Below are 17850 nucleotides of genomic sequence, written 5' to 3'. Positions count from 1 at the left end.
GGCTGCACTAGATGCTCAGGGTTTTGCTAGGCCGTAAGGTCCCTTCTTTTGAGAGGTGGTGGAGCAAGTCTGAGAGAGGCTTGCGCTGCTCCTGTCTGCAGCAAGTAGCCGAACAAGAGCTGCTCTGATGAGAGGGGCCGGAATCAGGGGCCCCGCTTGAAAATGTTGGCAGATCATTGAGTTTTCGGGAATCTTGTGGCTGCTCCTGGGCACTGAAACACCTTGGACTGGTTCCTCTTGGGCCTGCACCATTTGTCATCTCTGACATGAGTGCAAAGGGAGGGCACAAAATTCATACTGCAAGCGAGAAGGAGCCGTCTGTACCCCCCTCTGCACCCATGGAAACAGCTATACCAGCTGCAGGGCAATGAAGAATCAGGCTTCATGGCTCCAGACATTGTGTTGGCAGCACAATCTGTGAGGACTCAAGTTATCGGGTGGTGAAATGCTTTTTCCTGCCTTATCCATTCTCAGCTGGATAGATCATGCATGTCCCTCTAATGGGTATCTGCTTTCGGTACACTGAAGACTGGCTCTGAACCCCGACAGGCTGAAGGCCAAGGACCAAGTGCTGATGAACGGTCTCTGTGCTGGTTTATTTTATTATCATTTTATTTTTCTTTCAAGTGCTGAAAGAATTGCCTTCTTAATGGACCGTTCCAGACACCCGGATAACTGCCCCCAGGTAAAGTTCTGGCTTGCTGGTTCCTATGCTTATTGGAACAAGGAGGCAGGACACAGTGTAGGAGAAATGTGAGCTGGACAACTTGGCCTTAATCCGTCTCTCCTCTCAGGAAAGAGAGAAGAGGGTGGGATGTCTCTGCTGGCCAAAGAGCAGTTTGTTCCATTTCAGGTACAAAGGCAGGACCCTTCCCTTGCCATGGGTGGGAGATGACTCACGACACCCCATTTCTGCAATCCACTGAGACAGCTCCAGTTGTTGCAGGATTCCTCAGCCATACCGGGTGCATCACCATCAAGTCGACTGCAGATCTTAAGCCAGGACGTGTTGCCTGAAAGACTGCATCAGGCTGGGTGCTTTTAGCCCCTCTCCAGCACGTTGATTCACTCTGGCCACAAGAACCCTGCAGGGCTGCGGAGTGTCCAGGCTGAGCAGTGTCCCTGTGGTGGGGCATGTAGAGTCGGCTCGCTTCCCCTGGAGTGTGGCCATTCAATCACACCCCTCGCTGGGTGGGTGGGGACTCTTTAGCTCTGCCCTGTGTCTGTGCGTCTCTGTCTGCATCTGTCTTCCTTCCCACCCAATAATCTCTTGCTGCAGAAGGTGTGTTGGAAAGATGGGGAGATGTCCCTAGGCTTTGGTCCTTGCAGAATCTACCCTATGAAACCAATACAGTATACTCCTCCTGTTGGCTTTGATGGCCTTCTAGTACTACCTTGTCCCTGTGATCACCAGTGGGCAATACTGGATGGTGAGGAAGGAGTTGCTTGTGTTCTGGCTGGGGTCACAGGGAAGTGGGATGCAAGGGCCTAGCAGAGGGCTTGTTTCCTGTAATGTGTGGGGATAGGGAACTCCCCCTCCCCCGGGGATAGAGAAGGAAAAGGACTTGTGTATTGGGGGAGGGGAACAAGTAGAGAATGGGTCCCCCCAGCTCTGCCTTGTACCACCAGAGAAAAGAGGAATTCCAGGGCTTTAGCATAGCTTTCAGTTCTGAGTGGTCCCTGAGCCAAGGGCTGGGTTAGTGTTGTTGTCAGGCGGTAGGAAGATTAATTTCCTGGCTCTGAATCCCAGCCTTGGGTATGCTTAGCTGCAGGTCCTTGCAGTCCCGTTAGCAATGGGGATAAAATTGTCAGCCCTCATGAAGGCACGGGCAATGACCTGCAATGACCTGTACATGCTACAGGAGTGGGGAGCTCTCACCTTTTGTGTGAGTCCCTCGCCCAGCTCAGATGGTGGCCATGGCCCATGCATTCCTGCAACTCACTGGCCAAGCAGGCCCAGTGAATTTAACGGCGCACCTTACTTTTCCTGGCACCGAAGGTGGTCATCTTGCACAAACCACGCTAGCCGCTAAACCTCCTCCATCATTCCTTCACAAGAGTTGCTGCCTTCCGAAGGGCTGGGCAGGCTGGGGTGGATTCTGACGGGTGCCATTGCTTTAGGACATGATTAGAGCTAAGGTGAGGAAGAGACATGGCATTCCTCCTCTCACCCCTGCTCCTCTCCGTATGCTTCTTGTGGGGATGGACCTCCTTCTGAGAAGTGCCAGGAGATTTGTTCCACTCTCACTGGGGAACGTGGAAGAGTTGGGGGCTGGGTGGGGGGGAAGGAGTAAAGCCAATTGTCTCAGACTATGGGCCACTGTTGACTGAGATTCTGATTCAAAAATAGGCTGATGGTGTCTGTTTGGGGTTGTAACACAGGGCTTACAGCAGCAAGGAAAGCAATGTGATCGTCTTCACTGGAATCGTGATCCTGGTAATGGAACTGCTGACTAATTGCTTAATGTCTGTGTCCCCTCCAGCCTCCGACACTGACTGACAACATCAACCTTGGCCCTTCTGCTAATCCAAAGTAAGTAGCCTGTGTTTACATGGGAGAGTATTGAACCCAGAGCACAGGGTGAGGTTTGCAGTGAAATAACTGATTGGCTTCCCATCTGATTTTGCTACAGCTTAGCAAAGAAGTCACAACTAGCAAAAGCCCAGGTGCGCCAATAGAGTGTGTATGTCCGTTTGCCAGGGGCTCAGCCATAGCTAGTCACATTTTCAGGAGCCTGCTTTGCAATCTTGACTAAAGTCAGTCATGGTCGTCCTCCTCTCCTGGCTCCACTCTGATTCCATCCCCACCAGCCCCTGGTCTTTTGCTGCTTCCACCTGGTACTTTGGTTCCCTACTAGGTAGGGGAGGGAAAGTCTTCCTTACTTTGATTCTATTGCATCTCCCTGGTGTCTGCTTTATGAGCCAGAGTGCCTCCCAGTCTTCAGAGAGAGAACAAAGAATTTCAGTTGCCTCCGACCTTCAGGTGCATTTGAAGATTTTTAACGGCTTTCTCTGCCTGTCCTGTTCAGCAGTGGAGATTCTCCAGGCATCTGGCATACCCCACTGCTGCCCTCGTATGCTTGTGTTGCACCATAATAAATCTTTGCCTTTGGATTGCTGCATATATGGCTGGCATAGGGGAAGCCAGTCTTGTGAATGAAGAGTATGCCCCCCCCCAGTCCATCTTCCAGGGCTGACCTTCCTTGTACCGTTTTGAAAAAAGCAAACCCCTGACTCTGTGCATGGAACAGGTGATGTGGGTGGTAATCTGCTGTCATCTTGTCCAACAGTGCCAAGCCAACAGACTTTGATTTTCTGAAAGTGATTGGCAAAGGAAGCTTTGGAAAAGTAAGTGGGCGTAGCTTGGGGTCGGTTATGGGTTCCTGAAGGCCTCCTTGCAGAGTCTCCTCTTTCCCCTGGCTGAACTAGATCCAGAAGTAGCTGAGTGGGCTTCATGTAGCCTGGCAGCCGTGCTGAAATGGGACTGGGATCAGAGAGGCCTGTAGGGGATGTGAACAAGTGTCTAGGGGAGGTCAACGGCAATAGGCTAATCAGTGCTTTGTGTCTGTGTTGCCTGGCAAGACTTGAGAGCCACGATAGTTCCTTAGTCCGCTTTCCTTCCTAGTAGCCCAGAGGAAGAGGGTGCGTGGTATCTTACTGCCTCAAAGGTAGAAGACTGCAGGGCAGGGGTGGGCGTATGGCCCGTGGGCCAATCTGATCTGCCAGGGTTAGCCCCTGGCAGGCCCCGCTGCTGTATCTACCTGCGTCTCCACAGGTACAGTAACTTGCAGCTCCTGTTGGCTGTGGATCGTCATTCTCGCCAACGGGAGCTGTGGAAACTGGCGTCCCTGTCTGTGCCATCTCCCGCCTGTGGAGGCACAGGTAAATATAGCGGTGGCAGCCCACCAAGTGCTAAGCCTGGGGAACTGCCGCTGGTTTATTGCCCGCCCCTGCCATACGGTACAGGAGCAGCATTTGAACGGCTGCTCGTCTTGGCAAGTTTTGACCCAGCACATCTGTGCTGTGTGAGATGATAGTGGCCCTCCAGAAATGGGATCCTCTGCTCTGAAACGTCTCTAGCCAGAGACTGGTTGGAATGTGGGAAAGTAGCTGGGGAACTGAGGGGACGTGAACTTTTCCATCCCTTGACAAGGGTACACAGCAGGAGAACACACCTGGCTGGCTTCTCGTGCTCTAACATTATAGCCCAGCCCCTTGTGAAGTGCAGAGGGAGGGTGAAACGCTGACCCCAGAGACCCACGCCTTTCCCCTGGCCATTCTGCTGCAGGTTCTCCTGGCCAAACGCAAGTCTGACGGGATGTCTTACGCTGTGAAAGTCTTGCAGAAGAAATCCATCCTGAAGAAAAAGGAGGTATGCTCTTGAGGAGCCCTTTGGGGGAAGTGCGTCCTTTTCTACTTGCTGCTTTTTCTTCATGACACAAGCAGGCCATGTTAGTGTCCCGCGCTGCTGCTGCTTGTTGCTGGTGGTGTGCATCACAGACTGAGCAACACCTTTTCAGGGGGCTCCTCTGAAGGACCATGGTGCAGAGGAAAGGAAGGCTGAACAGCACTGGCTTGAGCAGGGTGCAAACAAACGCTGCTCCCATTCAGTCCTTGCCCTCTCAGCACCCATGTCCTGTGCTACAACTGTTAACAGTATTTTGTGGCTGCATCCACACCAAACCCTGGGCCTGATCCTGCAAACCTCTGGCAGCAGGGCCTAGTGTCCCTGTTGAGAGTAGCCCTGCCGTAGTCGTCGTAGCGCTGTGTCTAGGAGCAGGCTTCGGCTGTAGGCTGTGGGAGCAGTCGCAGTGCATAGCACAGTGTGCGTCTGTGTGTGGTGTGATGTGCTGCAGGCAGGTAGGAGGGGGAGGAATTGTTAAATGCAGTTCTGGAAGAATGTGGCTTGACAAGCTCAGTCCCGCTCCATGGAGTCTTCTCAGAGGGGCTGGGGATTGACCTCCGGGCACCACACCCTACTTAACCCCAGAACCCGCCCTCAGCATGAATTGCAATACCGGGAGCTTGCTGATAACCTTCTGTTTGAAGTGCTAGGTGACCACTCACCTGCCAGGCTCTGGAACTGCATCACCTAACATACAAACCCTAACGCCTCTTGCGTGGTTCTGTGCAGCAAACTCACATTATGGCAGAACGCAACGTGCTCCTGAAAAACGTGAAGCATCCTTTCCTGGTGGGCCTCCACTACTCCTTCCAGACCTCCGAGAAGCTCTACTTTGTGCTAGACTATGTGAATGGAGGAGAGGTGAGTGCAAGTACAGCTGCTGTTTGACACACTAACCAGCCCTGCTGTTACCCCGTTCTGAGACTGGCTGTGGCTGTTTGTGCTAAATCACTGTCAAGCCTATTTCTGGAATGGATTGGTTAAGACTGGGCACACACTGCTGTGACATTCCTCAGTCCAGTCAGAGACCTATCTTAGAGACGCTGCCTTTTGAATGATATTCTGGTGCCAAGCACCGTAGAAATAACATTTGGCAAACCTTTTTCACACAGTAGCCTTGACCACATTTGCACTCTGATCTCGATCATAAAATAATCCATTGCTTAAACTTTCTTCTTTGACTTGTGGTTTCACCGGCCCTGTCACGTGTGGGCCACCTCCTATTGAGAAATTTGAATGCCCAGCGAAAGTTGGGCTGCCCATCAGTGAGGGAACATCTGATGCAAGAGTGGTGGTGGGGAACTGCAGTGTCTCAAACCACTGGAGGGGGTGCAAATCTGACTATAGCTCACCTGCCAAAATTGCCCCCTCTCATCCATCCTGTTCTAGTATGTGGAAGCTGATTGGTGGTACTCCCTCCAGTCCCATTCCTGAACCTCAACTGAAACAAATTGAAATAGCACAGACTCTTTCTGTGCTCCCTCAAGAGGCCTGGTTAAACCTGCCTGTTCCCTGCCCAATTTCAAGTCCTAGAAAGGAAGGCATCTTAAGTGGTATTGCCAGATGTCTCTAATGGTTAGCCTACTTATAGACAGCACTTGAGGTCCGGTCTCACTACACATTGTAGCAAGGTGGGGGCATAATATGTGGTGACCAGGTTGGCTGTAATGGTGATGTGCAGCAAACTTGGCTGTAGCTAATTCTGAATGGCTGGTGCATAGCGGACTCTCTGCAAACCATAGTAGTCACTTGGCTGGCATTCAGATATCCTTCACCTTGGTAGGAGGAGACTTCTTTCTCAACAAGCAAAGGCTTGAGACTAGGAGCACGGCAGCCTCTGGAGCTCTCTTTGGGAAGATGTCGGAGTGCTTTGGGTGGGGATGTCTGCTCTTAATGGGAGTGAACAGCAGGTAGAAGAGAGACTGTTCAGAGTGGCCCTGCAAGTGGCAGCAACAACCATATTGCTTTTTTTGGCAGGGAGGAGAGGGCTGCTCCTAAGTAACCCACAGGCTCTTTCCTCCCTGTTCAGCTCTTCTTCCACCTGCAAAGAGAGCGCTGTTTCCGTGAACCTCGTGCCCGCTTCTATGCAGCTGAAGTAGCCAGTGCAGTAGGGTACCTGCATTCCTTGAACATCATCTACAGGTAGGGTAGATGTCCCTGGTGTGTACTGCAGGCATTAGTAACTCTCTCTTCCTCACTCCCCTGGCTGCATCCATGGATTTGTAATACTGGGGAGGAACAGGAAACTACTTGATATTGTAACCCTGCAGGCATGTTACAAGGGGCACTCCTAAAGTACAGTGCAAAGCTACTGGGCAGGGCTGCGTTGTCCTCTTAAACTAGGCAGCCACCTTCAGGCCTGTGCTCTCTACCCAGGATCGATCTCCCATGAGTTTCAGAACTGAGCATGTAGAAACTCTCTGAATGGGGTTGCTAGATGGTTTAACAAAAAATACCGAACCCCCTCTTTCTCTCCCCCCCCAAAAATCACTGGGAAAAAATTCTGTTGGGGGTGGGGGGAGGAGTAAGGGCCCTGCACCTTTAAATGGCCCCGCGCTCCTCACTTTCCTGGGTTTTCGTCCAAGGAAAGCAGGAAATACCGGACATTTTCACACGTCTGGTATTTTCTTTCTTTTTTTTTTTTTTTTTTTTTTTTACCGGACGGGGGACCTGAATAACGGACAGTCTGGGCAAAAACTGGACACCTGGCAACCCTATCTCTGAACCTCGCTTCAAAGGAAAAATCCCATCCCCTGATTTCCTGCTTTCAGTTCTTGAATGGGGCTTGGGCATTGGAGAGGAGGAAGTGAAGTTGGCTTGGTTCCTCTTGAATGGGAGGAGAGGGCAGTTAGTACACCTGAGATGTGAAGGACACATGAGGTGTGAATGTGCCCCCCATGGTCTCCCAAGTAAGTGGGGAAATCAGCCCCAGCCTTCCCCCGGCCAGCCAGAGATTGGGGGAAGGGAGGCTTGGGCAGGGCACTGCTCCTGCCTTTTACTGGCTGGTGGGAGCGTGCTTACTTGGGAGTCCATGGGGGGTGCTTTCGCACGCTTCTCTCTCACACACACACACCCACATACGGGCCTCTCTTAGGTCAGAAGACGAAAGATGTTTCCCACAGCAGCAATGAAATACTATAGAATATCATGAACAGCATCCCTAGCCTTACAGAAACACTCATATTTATAAACAAAACGCATGCCTATGTTGATTCATGGCAGCTGCAGGCGCTCGACTGTACAGTTCCTAAGCTTCAGAGGGGTAGCTGAGTTAGTCTGTAACAGGAAAAACTTAAAAAAAAATTTTTTCCTGTTCCTGACCTTTTGTAGACCTTCATGCACCAGATGGTCAAAATTTCTCAGTAGCCAGCAGTCTCCATTCTTCTCAACTGGAGCTGTTGTGTGCTGGGCAGTTTGGAAATGTCTTTCTCTTCTTCTAGGGACTTAAAACCTGAAAACATCCTTCTGGATTGCCAGGTATGTTTGTCTCTCTTGCAAACATGCCTGCTTCCTGCATTCTCTCCAAAAATGTCAGTGGGCACTAACTTAAATGACTTGGATGACAGAGGGACAATGAGTAATTACAGCCTCCCTTCCGCCCCTCCCCACTAACCTGGTGTACCATAAAAGGCTATTGGCCAGGGAGTAAGGAGTGGTGTGCCTGGCCTCTGTTTGTGAAAGGCTGGAGATGCATGGCAGGAGACAAATCGCTTGATCATTGTCTTTGGTCCACCCCCTCTAGGGCACCTGGCACTGGCTGGTGTTGGCAGACAGGACACTGGGCTAAATGGACCTTTGGTCTGACCCAGTACGGCCGTTCTTATGTTCCTATGTTCTTACCCAAAATCCATTCTGCAGGGGGAGCCACAGCACTGACTCGTAAAGCAAGCTGCAATATCAGCTCTGCATATGCACGTACCTTCCTGCTACTCAGTAGTTTCCTAGAGCTCTCAGATGTGAGCATTTTTGTTATACCCAAGCACTAACCCATGGGCAAGCATTGTAAGGATCCCATATGGCAGGTCTAGACTTGAGCATTGTAAAGCTTCACCAAGCCATTCCCTGGACTGGAATAGGTGTAGGCTAATTGTTCAATTGATTGCAATGCTATGCTGATCAGTTAGCTACATCAGTGGGGCAGAATTTTATGTTTTTTGTTTTTTGTTTATTATAATGGTGACACAATGTTTTACATTTGCACAGTTGCAGGAAACTATGGGTCAGAATATTATTTAATGACAATCAACTTTGAAATTAAAGTTAATGCTTTATAATTGAAAGGCATATTGTCAATATCACATGTCAAAATACACACAGTAAATATCTTTAAATCAAACTAAGTTTTCAAGGAGCATTTTTCTAAAACTGGAAAAAAAAAGTAACTGTTGATTACAGATAGAAACATATGCTTTACATCAGTGGATACAGTGAAATTGATATTTACTGGTTACAATTCAAATTATTCCAAGCCTACATTTAAATCACATATTTGAGAAATCTGTCATGCCTCGTGTTCAATTTGTTTGTAAGTATAAATGCCCAACAATAGGGAAGCGGAAAAGTGCACGTGAAAACAACAAAGGGTGCTAGAAAGCCATGCCACTCCCACCCTTCATTTATGGAGAGTCTAAGTAGGCTGAAATCTCTTCTCTTTAGGGACACATAGTACTGACAGACTTTGGACTTTGCAAAGAAGGAATGGAGCAAGAGGAAACGACATCTACTTTTTGCGGCACCCCGGAGGTACAAGATGGTCAACTTTCTTGTTAACTGGATGTTACTTAAGCACTAGCTGCCTGACACCTCAGAGCAGCAGGTGCTCAGCTCTGCACAGAGGTATCAGTAGCTGTGTGTATTCAGTGCCACTGAAAAATCAAGAACCGAGTCTCAGCTTTCTGACGTGCCCAGTGCTAAATTTGCTGGCATGTTGCATAAAAGGTACCAAGGAAACTAAACTTCCTGTTTCTTTTCCATTGCTGCCGTACCAGTTTGGGTCCCGCCGAGTTCTTAATACTCTTTTACAAAAACCACTGTTTTGTTTTGTCTTGTTTTTCAGCAATGTAAAACTGCCATCTTTCTCCCCCCCCCCCCCCATTCCTTTCCCTTCCTCCCCTCCCACTTGTATTCCTATTGAATCTGAGGAAGAGGATAAACCTAATGATCCCTGCTGAAAAACAGCCTTTACCTTGGGGCAACTAATGTGTCTGAGACTGGTATCTTGAGGTAAAAACACAATGAAGACAAGGCACTTCAGTTTTACCACTAGGTAAACTAGATGAAGTCTGCACTAAGCCCTGCAGTTTTACCTCTGTCTGGATAGCTCGCATGTGTTCATTACCTCACCATTTTAGAAATGAAGACGAGGCTTCAGTTTAATAGGGTGTGTTGGAGGAGGGCCTCATTTCCATTTCCTGGAATGGTGCTGAAAACATATCTATTCTCGACATGTGTTTAGAAGGGTTGACGAGGATCCATTGCTGATGACCATTGACAGTAGCAAGGCCCAAGTATAGATGAACTAGCCTAGAAAAAGCTGACTCATGTCAACTAGGTGTCCTCTGCAACCTAATACTGCTTTTTTTTTCCCAGTGCCTCACCTGCTGACTGACTCTTAACCTAACATGTGGGGTTTTTGTTTTCATTTTAAACTTTCCTCTGCAGGAATCGGGTTTCAAGATTTAAACATGGATAGGCCTGGTCTACCCACAGATCTCTTTTGTACTGGTATAAGTGCATCAGTATGGATGCAGTTCTGTCTAGTGTAAAGGGGCTTATACGAGAATAACTTTAGTGATAAAATTGTGTCTACACCAGGCTTGAGGAAGTGTGTGAGGGGCGAGGGACAGGGTTGTACTAACTACATTTTTGTACCAGAAGGACAGAGTAATTTTACTGGTGGGGGAGTGGCACCAGGTGTTAACACAGCACACCCAAAAACCTGAGATGAAACAAGCACACCGTGGTAGACTCTAGGGACAGAAATTCCAGGCTTGACTAGGAAGAGCATAGCTGGTAACCCTGCAGGTGAAATACTAAAGGAGATTAGAGCATGTCACAAAGGCCCCTGCAGGTCTAGAACCCCAGACGTGAGAAGCCACTAAGCAGCTAATAGCTACTTGCTGCCAGTGGAGCTACATTATAACAACCTGTTAAATTCCAGCTCGGCTTTCCCCTTGATATTTTTATTTCCCCTTGATATTTTTATACCCATGACCTCTTCTTGTTTCTCCCCACCCTTTCCATTTTTTCCTTCTCTTCTCCCCCCGCCCCCATTTATTTTAATTCTGGACATCCTCCAACACTTTGGTCATCTGAAAAAGTGGGCTGTGCCCACGAAAGCTCATGATACTATCTACATACTTTATTAGTCTTTAAAGTGCTACCGGACTATTTGTTGGTTTTTAAGTTTACATTATTATAGTTAAAGCTTTATAATCATTGTGTGTAGGTGAAGCCTTATTTTAACTTGACAGGATGGCTTTTGCTAAACCAGTTAGTATGTTGAATAAACATGCTTGAAAAGTGTTGCTACTTTTTGGGGTGGTGGGAATCCTGTTGATTCTGGCATGGGAGTTTCCACAGAACCTGGTAAGACTTCCAGTAGCCATGGTGACAACCTTGACACTAGAAACCAGGACCCTCTGTAGCTATGTTCCTTACTTATAATACTGTCTTGACTCCTGTAGCTATGAGCACGGTGTTCCAGGTATTTACTTGCTGCTGCCCCTTAATTTGCAGAACACTGAGTTAACAGTGACACGGTCTTAAGTGTCTCCTGATGATGCAGTTTGTGGCCCTTTGCTGCCTTCTACCTTGTGACATCACCACTGCAAAGTAGCTGTAAAATGTTATCAAGAAGAATAGGAAGTTTTGTTCTAGCATGGGTGTAAATGATGGTAATGTAAAATGTGTCCTGTCAGGGCAGCACACAATTTAAAATATCTTTTGCTTGGGATAGGGGAGGGAATGTTTCCTGCCACTCACGTGATTTCTATGTCCCATTCGCCCAAATGCAGCTGAAATACTAGAAGTGTTGCTCCTCAGACTGACTGCAGGGACTGCATTCAATAGGCAGAATCTCTTCTGGGTCCTTAACACTAACAGGTCAGATTTAAGTAACTCTCCAGCCTGGATTTGGTTTGCTAGGGTGTTGGGTAGAAATGAGACTCTCTGGAGGCTACTGGAAGGGAGACTTGTGGTGCATTTTCAGGTATTCCAATCCCATTCTCTCCTTGCAGAATTTTCTGTGAGAAATAAAATACAAACACAAAGCTTGATTATGCACCTTAATCTAGTTCTGGTCCATTACCATGTTGCAGGCCCCCTCCATTCATTGTCCTCTGCTGTGCAATAAGCTCATGAGGGTGGCTGATAATATGCTCATAAGGCTGCCCCAGTTTTACAGCCCACAAAGTGAGCTCCGATATGAATTCAGTAAAACTTCTGTGGAAGCTCAGATGTATTGACTTGTCCTTATTACTTGATGCTGAGATTGCTAGCATTTAAAATAGCGATGTGTGACTCTGTCTGGTATGCCGATGTCTTTGTGAAGCATTATTGAAGTCTTGTATGTGGTTCTTAGAGGTAGGTGGGTTGGAGCACTTCTTAGCATATGCACTATGTGCCTCAGGTGGCCTGTGATCAGGATTTGATCTGCTGGTTGCATGCTTAGTATCCCAGGTTGGAGGTACTGATTAGGGATGTTAAATTGTGTTTAATCAACTAATTGACTAGTCAATAAAGGGGGGAAGCTACTGCGGTATTAGCTGCTGACTCTGCCTTTTAAATGTATTAAGAGCCACCAGGCCTCTGCCCTTCACCTTCCTCACCCCCCTTGGAGATGGTGCTGGGGGAAACCGACTCCTGCTCCCCGCCTTGCTGCCTTTGATAGAAGCGGGGGGGGAAACTAGTTGAGTCACTACTCGACTGTCCGATAAGCTTATGCTTATTGGATAGTCGACTAGTCACATCCCTAGTACTGATGGGGAGTGCCATGTGAAAGCTGATCCAGGAGCAGCACTGAGGGCATAAAACATGCCTGCTGGGCAGGGTTAAGTAGTACAGTCTGTGGAGCTGGTCAAGAACAGCTGCTTCTGTAACTTACCTGATGTGTAGTTCTGACCCCAGTTCAGTCTTGCATCAAATGTCTCTTGTTACACCTTTGAAATGGACCCAAATTTCCCTTAAGGTTGTTGTTGTTGCCTCTTTCTGAACCAAGCAGCTAATCTACGTTCAGGGCCCTAAAGACTTTCCAGATGGGAACAGAAACTGGGAAAAATCGGGTATTGCTTTGTAAATAAATACAACAGTGTCAAAGTTCTGCTTCTCTGAATGCAGGAGGAACCAAGAACAAATGAAGTGATTTCTTAGTTTATAGCCCCAAGCCTCTAGCCAACAGACCCAAAAACTCTCTCTAGCTTTCTCCAGTGTCATGCTGTCCTCACTGCCTCCTGGTGGTATTTCTTGTTTCATGTTACTGCCTCTTTCTGTTCTGTCTCAGTTTCTGTGTTTTGCCTCCCCTCCCTTACTCAACAAGCCACCTCCAGCCACTCAGTCATCACTCCTGTGTGGTTTCACAACCTCCCTTTAGATGAGGGAGCTTCTGATTAACTTATTCTGGCAGTTAGGTGTATGGAAGGGTGCATTCACACCCAGTCTCAAAGAAACTTGGGATTTAAGCAGTCACCAGTATCTCTTGACATAACATATGTCTTTATGCTATATACAGGGAGAGGAAATCTGCGACTTTCCAGGTTAATTGAACTGTATTAGTCAGTCAATGACTTTAGAAATAGCTGTGCATTTAGGGCAAAGAGCCACACCACTGGTCTGAATTCAGCTAAAACTCCTCATTGTAAATAGGAAGATGGGAGCTTCTCAAATTCTAGGAAAAGTTTTTAGCTGTAGATCCAGTCTTGTGACAGGGGAAAATTGTCCATTGGCTTTTTTATTTATTCATTTATTTAATACATCACAGCTTCAAGCCACACTCATGCCTTTATTTAGAGATTAACTAACTGCAGACTGGAATATGTAATCATGGAACCCTTTATAACTTGTCTCAAACCAAGCTCTCTGACTCTTCACAGTACTTGGCCCCAGAGGTTCTAAGAAAACAACCCTATGACAGAACAGTAGACTGGTGGTGTCTGGGAGCTGTCCTCTATGAGATGCTGTTTGGGTTGGTGAGTCTTAGAACTACACACTGCTACTTATTAGTGAGCAAAGTGACTCTCCTGAAAGAAAGCCATGATCTCTTCAAGGCGACAGGCCACTAAAACAGTAGTTCCATGTATAAGGTTCCATAACAGAGACAGTCCCAACACAAATAAAATGACTAGTTGAAACAGTCATCCTAATCTTGCTAAGCTGAAAGCATTTAGCCTGTCTCCCTTGCACATGCTGTAGAAATGGAATTTGAATGAATTCTCTCACAGCTGTGAAATTGTTTGCATGCTTCATTATAGTAGCTCATTTCTTATGCAGCTGACTCTGACTCGCCTCTCATCCTCAGCCTCCCTTTTACAGCCGGGATGTGTCTCAGATGTATGACAATATTCTACACCAGCCACTCCAGATCCAAGGAACCAAGACCACTGCAGCTTGTGATATCTTACAGGGACTGCTCCACAAAGACCAGAAGAAGAGATTGGGGGCCAAGATGGACTTTGTATGTGGTGTTTTCTGTCCTAAGAGATTCTGTTCATACATGGCCGATTCACCTTTCTCCTAGGCCCTCTTTTTTCCATGTCTCTTCTACATCGGTTGAACTTGGTTTTAGGAAAACTGCAGTGTCAGATGGGGTGACATGTCACCATAGCAGAAAGAAAGCTCCTTCTGGGTATCAGTCAAGCTCTGGACCTAGCTACCTTGCAGTGTCTCATAAGGCTCAACTTGGCTACTTTTCAAAGTGCTACGATATTGCCTGTATGCAGCCTGTGAATCTCTAGATGTTTATAAATAAAACTCTGGGGTAGCTTTCGGGGTGGTGGTTAAGATCAGTGTTAGTAACACAATAGGAGGTTGTGGCTCAGACCAGTCTTTATACTTTCATGGGTTAAAAGTATGGCAAAGGACTGGGCTGCCAGTATGCAGTATTCCTGCACCATAAGCAGGACACAATAAACTGGCAGATGTAGTAGGGATATGTCAGTCTGCCAAGAAGAGGAACTTTACAACATGGTTTTTTTTTTCTTCAGCATGTTGTAAAGTGACGACAATCCACTAGTCTGTGCCTATTTGGTGACTGTTGGAAAAGGGATGGTTGAGGAGACTGATCATTCCCCCCCCCCCTTTCTTTGCAGCTTGAGATAAAGAATCATGTGTTCTTCAGCCCAATAAACTGGGATGACTTGTATCACAAGAGGATCACGCCTCCCTTCAACCCCAATGTGGTAAGTGGGGTAGCTGAGGCAGGTTTCTCTTTCATTAGTAGGAAAGTGATAGAAATGTAGCCGTGTTAGTCTGGTGTAGCTGAAACAAAATACAGGACTATAGCACTTTAAAGACTAACAAGATGGTTTATTAGATGATGCGCTTTCGTGGGCCAGACCCACTTCCTCAGATCAAATAGTGGAAGAAAAAATAGTCACGACCATATATACCAAAGGATACAATTAATCCTTTGGTATATATGGTCGTGACTATTTTTTCTTCCACTATTTGATCTGAGGAAGTGGGTCTGGCCCACGAAAGCGCATCATCTAATAAACCATCTTGTTAGTCTTTAAAGTTCTACATAGTCCTGTATTAGTAGGAAGGAAATTTGAGATTGCAGTGATCAAAGGTCTCTCTTGTTCACGTGTTCTAGCCACTTCTGGATATGGGAGATTTTAGGGAGGGCAGAAATCAATGTCCTCTAGGAACCTAACAGTAACTTGTGTCTTCTGCCTGTGTCCCCCTATTTCCTTCTGCTCTTCTCCCAATAGTACAGTCCCTGCTTCTTGTTGTTCTGCTCATTGGGGGATGCAGTCAGCAAGTTCTGGGGCAGGAGAGTGAGGGTTTGTCTAAAGCAGTAACCTGAAAGCTTAGGCCTATTTAATCTGAAATACTTCTCTTTTTTTAGTCTGGTCCTGCTGATCTGCGACATTTTGACCCAGAGTTCACTCAAGAAGCAGTCTCGAACTCCATCACTCGCACACCTGACTTAGCTGCCAGCTGCTCCAGCGCTTCAGATGCTTTTTTAGGGTTTTCTTATGCACCAACTGATGAGGATTTTCAGGTTTTTAAATGAGACTTGGAAATCTAATTTTAACTTTTAGAAGTGGCACCGTTCTTCGGTCATGACTGTTAAAAATATTGGATTAGCACACTAACTGAAATGGACCTGGACTCTTTCACTGTGATGCACAATACTTATTCCTTCTTCTGGAAGTGAGGATGCCGGTTGTCCTAGTTGGAGATTTTACTCCTACAGAATTGAAATTAACTCCATGATCTTATTTATGTTTAGAAGCTTGGTGCCATAATTCATGCCAAAACCACAACTCAATACGAATTGTCCTACTTATTTTGGAAGCATCTGTGTAACTTAACCTCGTGTACATAGCTAGTCTGTCTCCTTCTTACCAGATTGATGGCGAGGAGGAAATCTGTTCATGATGCTAATGTGTCTATTCCTCTAGAAATGCTACACCAGCATAGCTGGGCTCAACTTCAGGGAACAGGAGCTGATTCTGGGCATGCTGCAGGTGCTGGGGGCATTCTGGCTTGACCCAGGTTTGGGGGGGGGGGAGGTAGCCTGCTGTTGCAGCAGCCATGTGTTCTCCCAAGCACCAGAGCTGTTGCACTGAAAAGCTTTGGCTGCACCCCTTCCTATCCTCAGTTGGGCTAACTACTGGAGGGGTGCTTGACCTTCTGGAGGAGGGCTTCTGCCCTTTTTTGCCTCCCCCACCAATTGGCTCTGGATACTGTGCTAAATCCACTCCTCCGAGGGCCAGGAACTAGGTCAATGGAAGACGTTGCCTGTTGATCTAAGGCTGTCTACGCGAGAGCTTAAGTTGACCAACTTAACTATGTCTCTCAGGATGCTGAAAAATTCACACCCCTGAATGATATAGCTAGGTCAACGTATGCAGTGACGAAAAGATAGCAGTTGATTCTTTACTTAAATATGCACATCCAGGAAAATTCCACATCCTTCTTTCCTTGGTAATATGTTACCTGCAAGCCAAAGGCTAATTGAATACTTCTAATATGTGTTTAGTAGTTTCTTCCCTCCCTTCTTTTTAAAGAAAGGGCCACATTTTTAGCTGGTGTAAACCACAATAGCTTTGGTGACCATAGTGGAGCTACAGTGATTTACACCAGCTAACAATCTTTTGATGTAGCTTCTTCAAACAAGTTATGCACAAACTAGTCGAGTGATAATCTTAGTGTTGGACAAACTCCATTCTGCTCTTCGAAGCTGGAAGCTCTACACCCTCACACTTAGAGGTGGTTCCCTACTGAAAGGCGGTTCCCCACCAGGAGTAGGAAGAATTCTGATCTCCCAAGTTTGAAAGCACTCCAAATCCTAACTGTGGTAGAGTCCTTACTGAATAACCCAGGGCCATGCACAACTATCAGTGAGTGCTCACTCTCCAGATGATGTAGAGGGAGCTTTTTTCAAAAAAAGCTCCCTCTACAATCTTAAATTGTGGGTAAGATTTATTCTACATTCACTAAAATGTATGTTAAGGCTAATTTATTCACTCTGCCTCGATATGAAGGCTGGTGTCTGAGGGGTTTTTTAAAGCTACGTCACGAGTCTGGCTGTGGGGAGGAGAAAGGGGTGAAGGTCTGAGGGTGTTAGGAGTCTCTACTTACTCGCACACCAGCAGGGAGGCACGAAACCCCTTGATTTCTAAAGGCTGGTCCAAACGGCCACGTTGTCATTTGCTCTAGTGCTCTCCTGCTGCAGCAGCAGCACTTGCGATGACAAGAGCAAGGGCATGTTTTGTATCTTCCCGATGTTATCGTTGACTGTACCCACTGCAGTGTCAATAAAGCCCCATTTGAAGTGAATACGCTGCCTGAGGGATGGAGAGGAAAACCCTAGGCCAGTCAGCAGGGCCAGTTCTAGGCACCAGCAAATCAAGCACGTGCTTTGGGTGGCGTGTTTCCAGGTAAGCAGACGCCCCTGGCAATGCCCCGCCGATTTTAAAGTAATACTGAAGAAGCCAGCGTGGGATCATTTCATCAGCATGCTGGGGCAGGGGAGGCAGTCAGGAAATGGCTTAACTGCACCCTTATGAAAGGCACCAAAGGTGACCTGGAAAGCCACAGGCCCCGTCCACCGGCAGCCCCCTTCCCCTAGTTGCGCCAACTCTGGGCATTTCCAGCAAGGGACTGAGCAATGCAGCAAGGGTGGGGCAGGCGAGGGGCTGGCTGAGACAGAAAGCAACCCCTTGGGCACAGAAATTCGCTCCCGTGTGTCTTCAGTGGGTTTTCTTGCACCCCTTCAC

The 17850-nt window shown here is 47.4% G+C and overlaps 1 protein-coding gene across 11 annotated transcripts in view; it reads left to right on the top strand.

Moving 5' to 3' along the window:
* Positions 1 to 15948, top strand: part of SGK2 (serum/glucocorticoid regulated kinase 2) — a 44219-nt gene extending 28271 nt beyond the window's left edge. For 6 of the 11 annotated variants that reach the window (XM_075901370.1, XM_075901373.1, XM_075901371.1 and 3 more), the window contains 12 exons: positions 628 to 685; positions 2484 to 2533; positions 3291 to 3348; positions 4289 to 4372; positions 5135 to 5266; positions 6435 to 6547; positions 7846 to 7882; positions 9062 to 9148; positions 13495 to 13590; positions 13920 to 14075; positions 14710 to 14799; positions 15471 to 15948. In XM_075901370.1, the coding sequence (XP_075757485.1) occupies positions 650 to 685; positions 2484 to 2533; positions 3291 to 3348; positions 4289 to 4372; positions 5135 to 5266; positions 6435 to 6547; positions 7846 to 7882; positions 9062 to 9148; positions 13495 to 13590; positions 13920 to 14075; positions 14710 to 14799; positions 15471 to 15638 (1107 nt within the window). In that variant the 5' untranslated portion in view covers positions 628 to 649 and the 3' untranslated portion in view covers positions 15639 to 15948. The remainder of the gene's footprint in view (positions 1 to 627; positions 686 to 2483; positions 2534 to 3290; positions 3349 to 4288; positions 4373 to 5134; positions 5267 to 6434; positions 6548 to 7845; positions 7883 to 9061; positions 9149 to 13494; positions 13591 to 13919; positions 14076 to 14709; positions 14800 to 15470) is intronic. The other 5 variants (XM_075901368.1, XM_075901366.1, XM_075901367.1 and 2 more) reach the window with 5 other exon arrangements.
* The last annotated feature ends 1902 nt before the right edge of the window (positions 15949 to 17850 follow it).

The sequence above is a fragment of the Pelodiscus sinensis genome, chromosome 18 (genome assembly GCF_049634645.1).
Source record: "Pelodiscus sinensis isolate JC-2024 chromosome 18, ASM4963464v1, whole genome shotgun sequence".
Lineage (NCBI taxonomy): Eukaryota > Metazoa > Chordata > Testudines > Trionychidae > Pelodiscus > Pelodiscus sinensis.
Note: the sequence above shows the minus strand (reverse complement) of the source record. Positions and strands in the feature narration are given on the sequence as shown.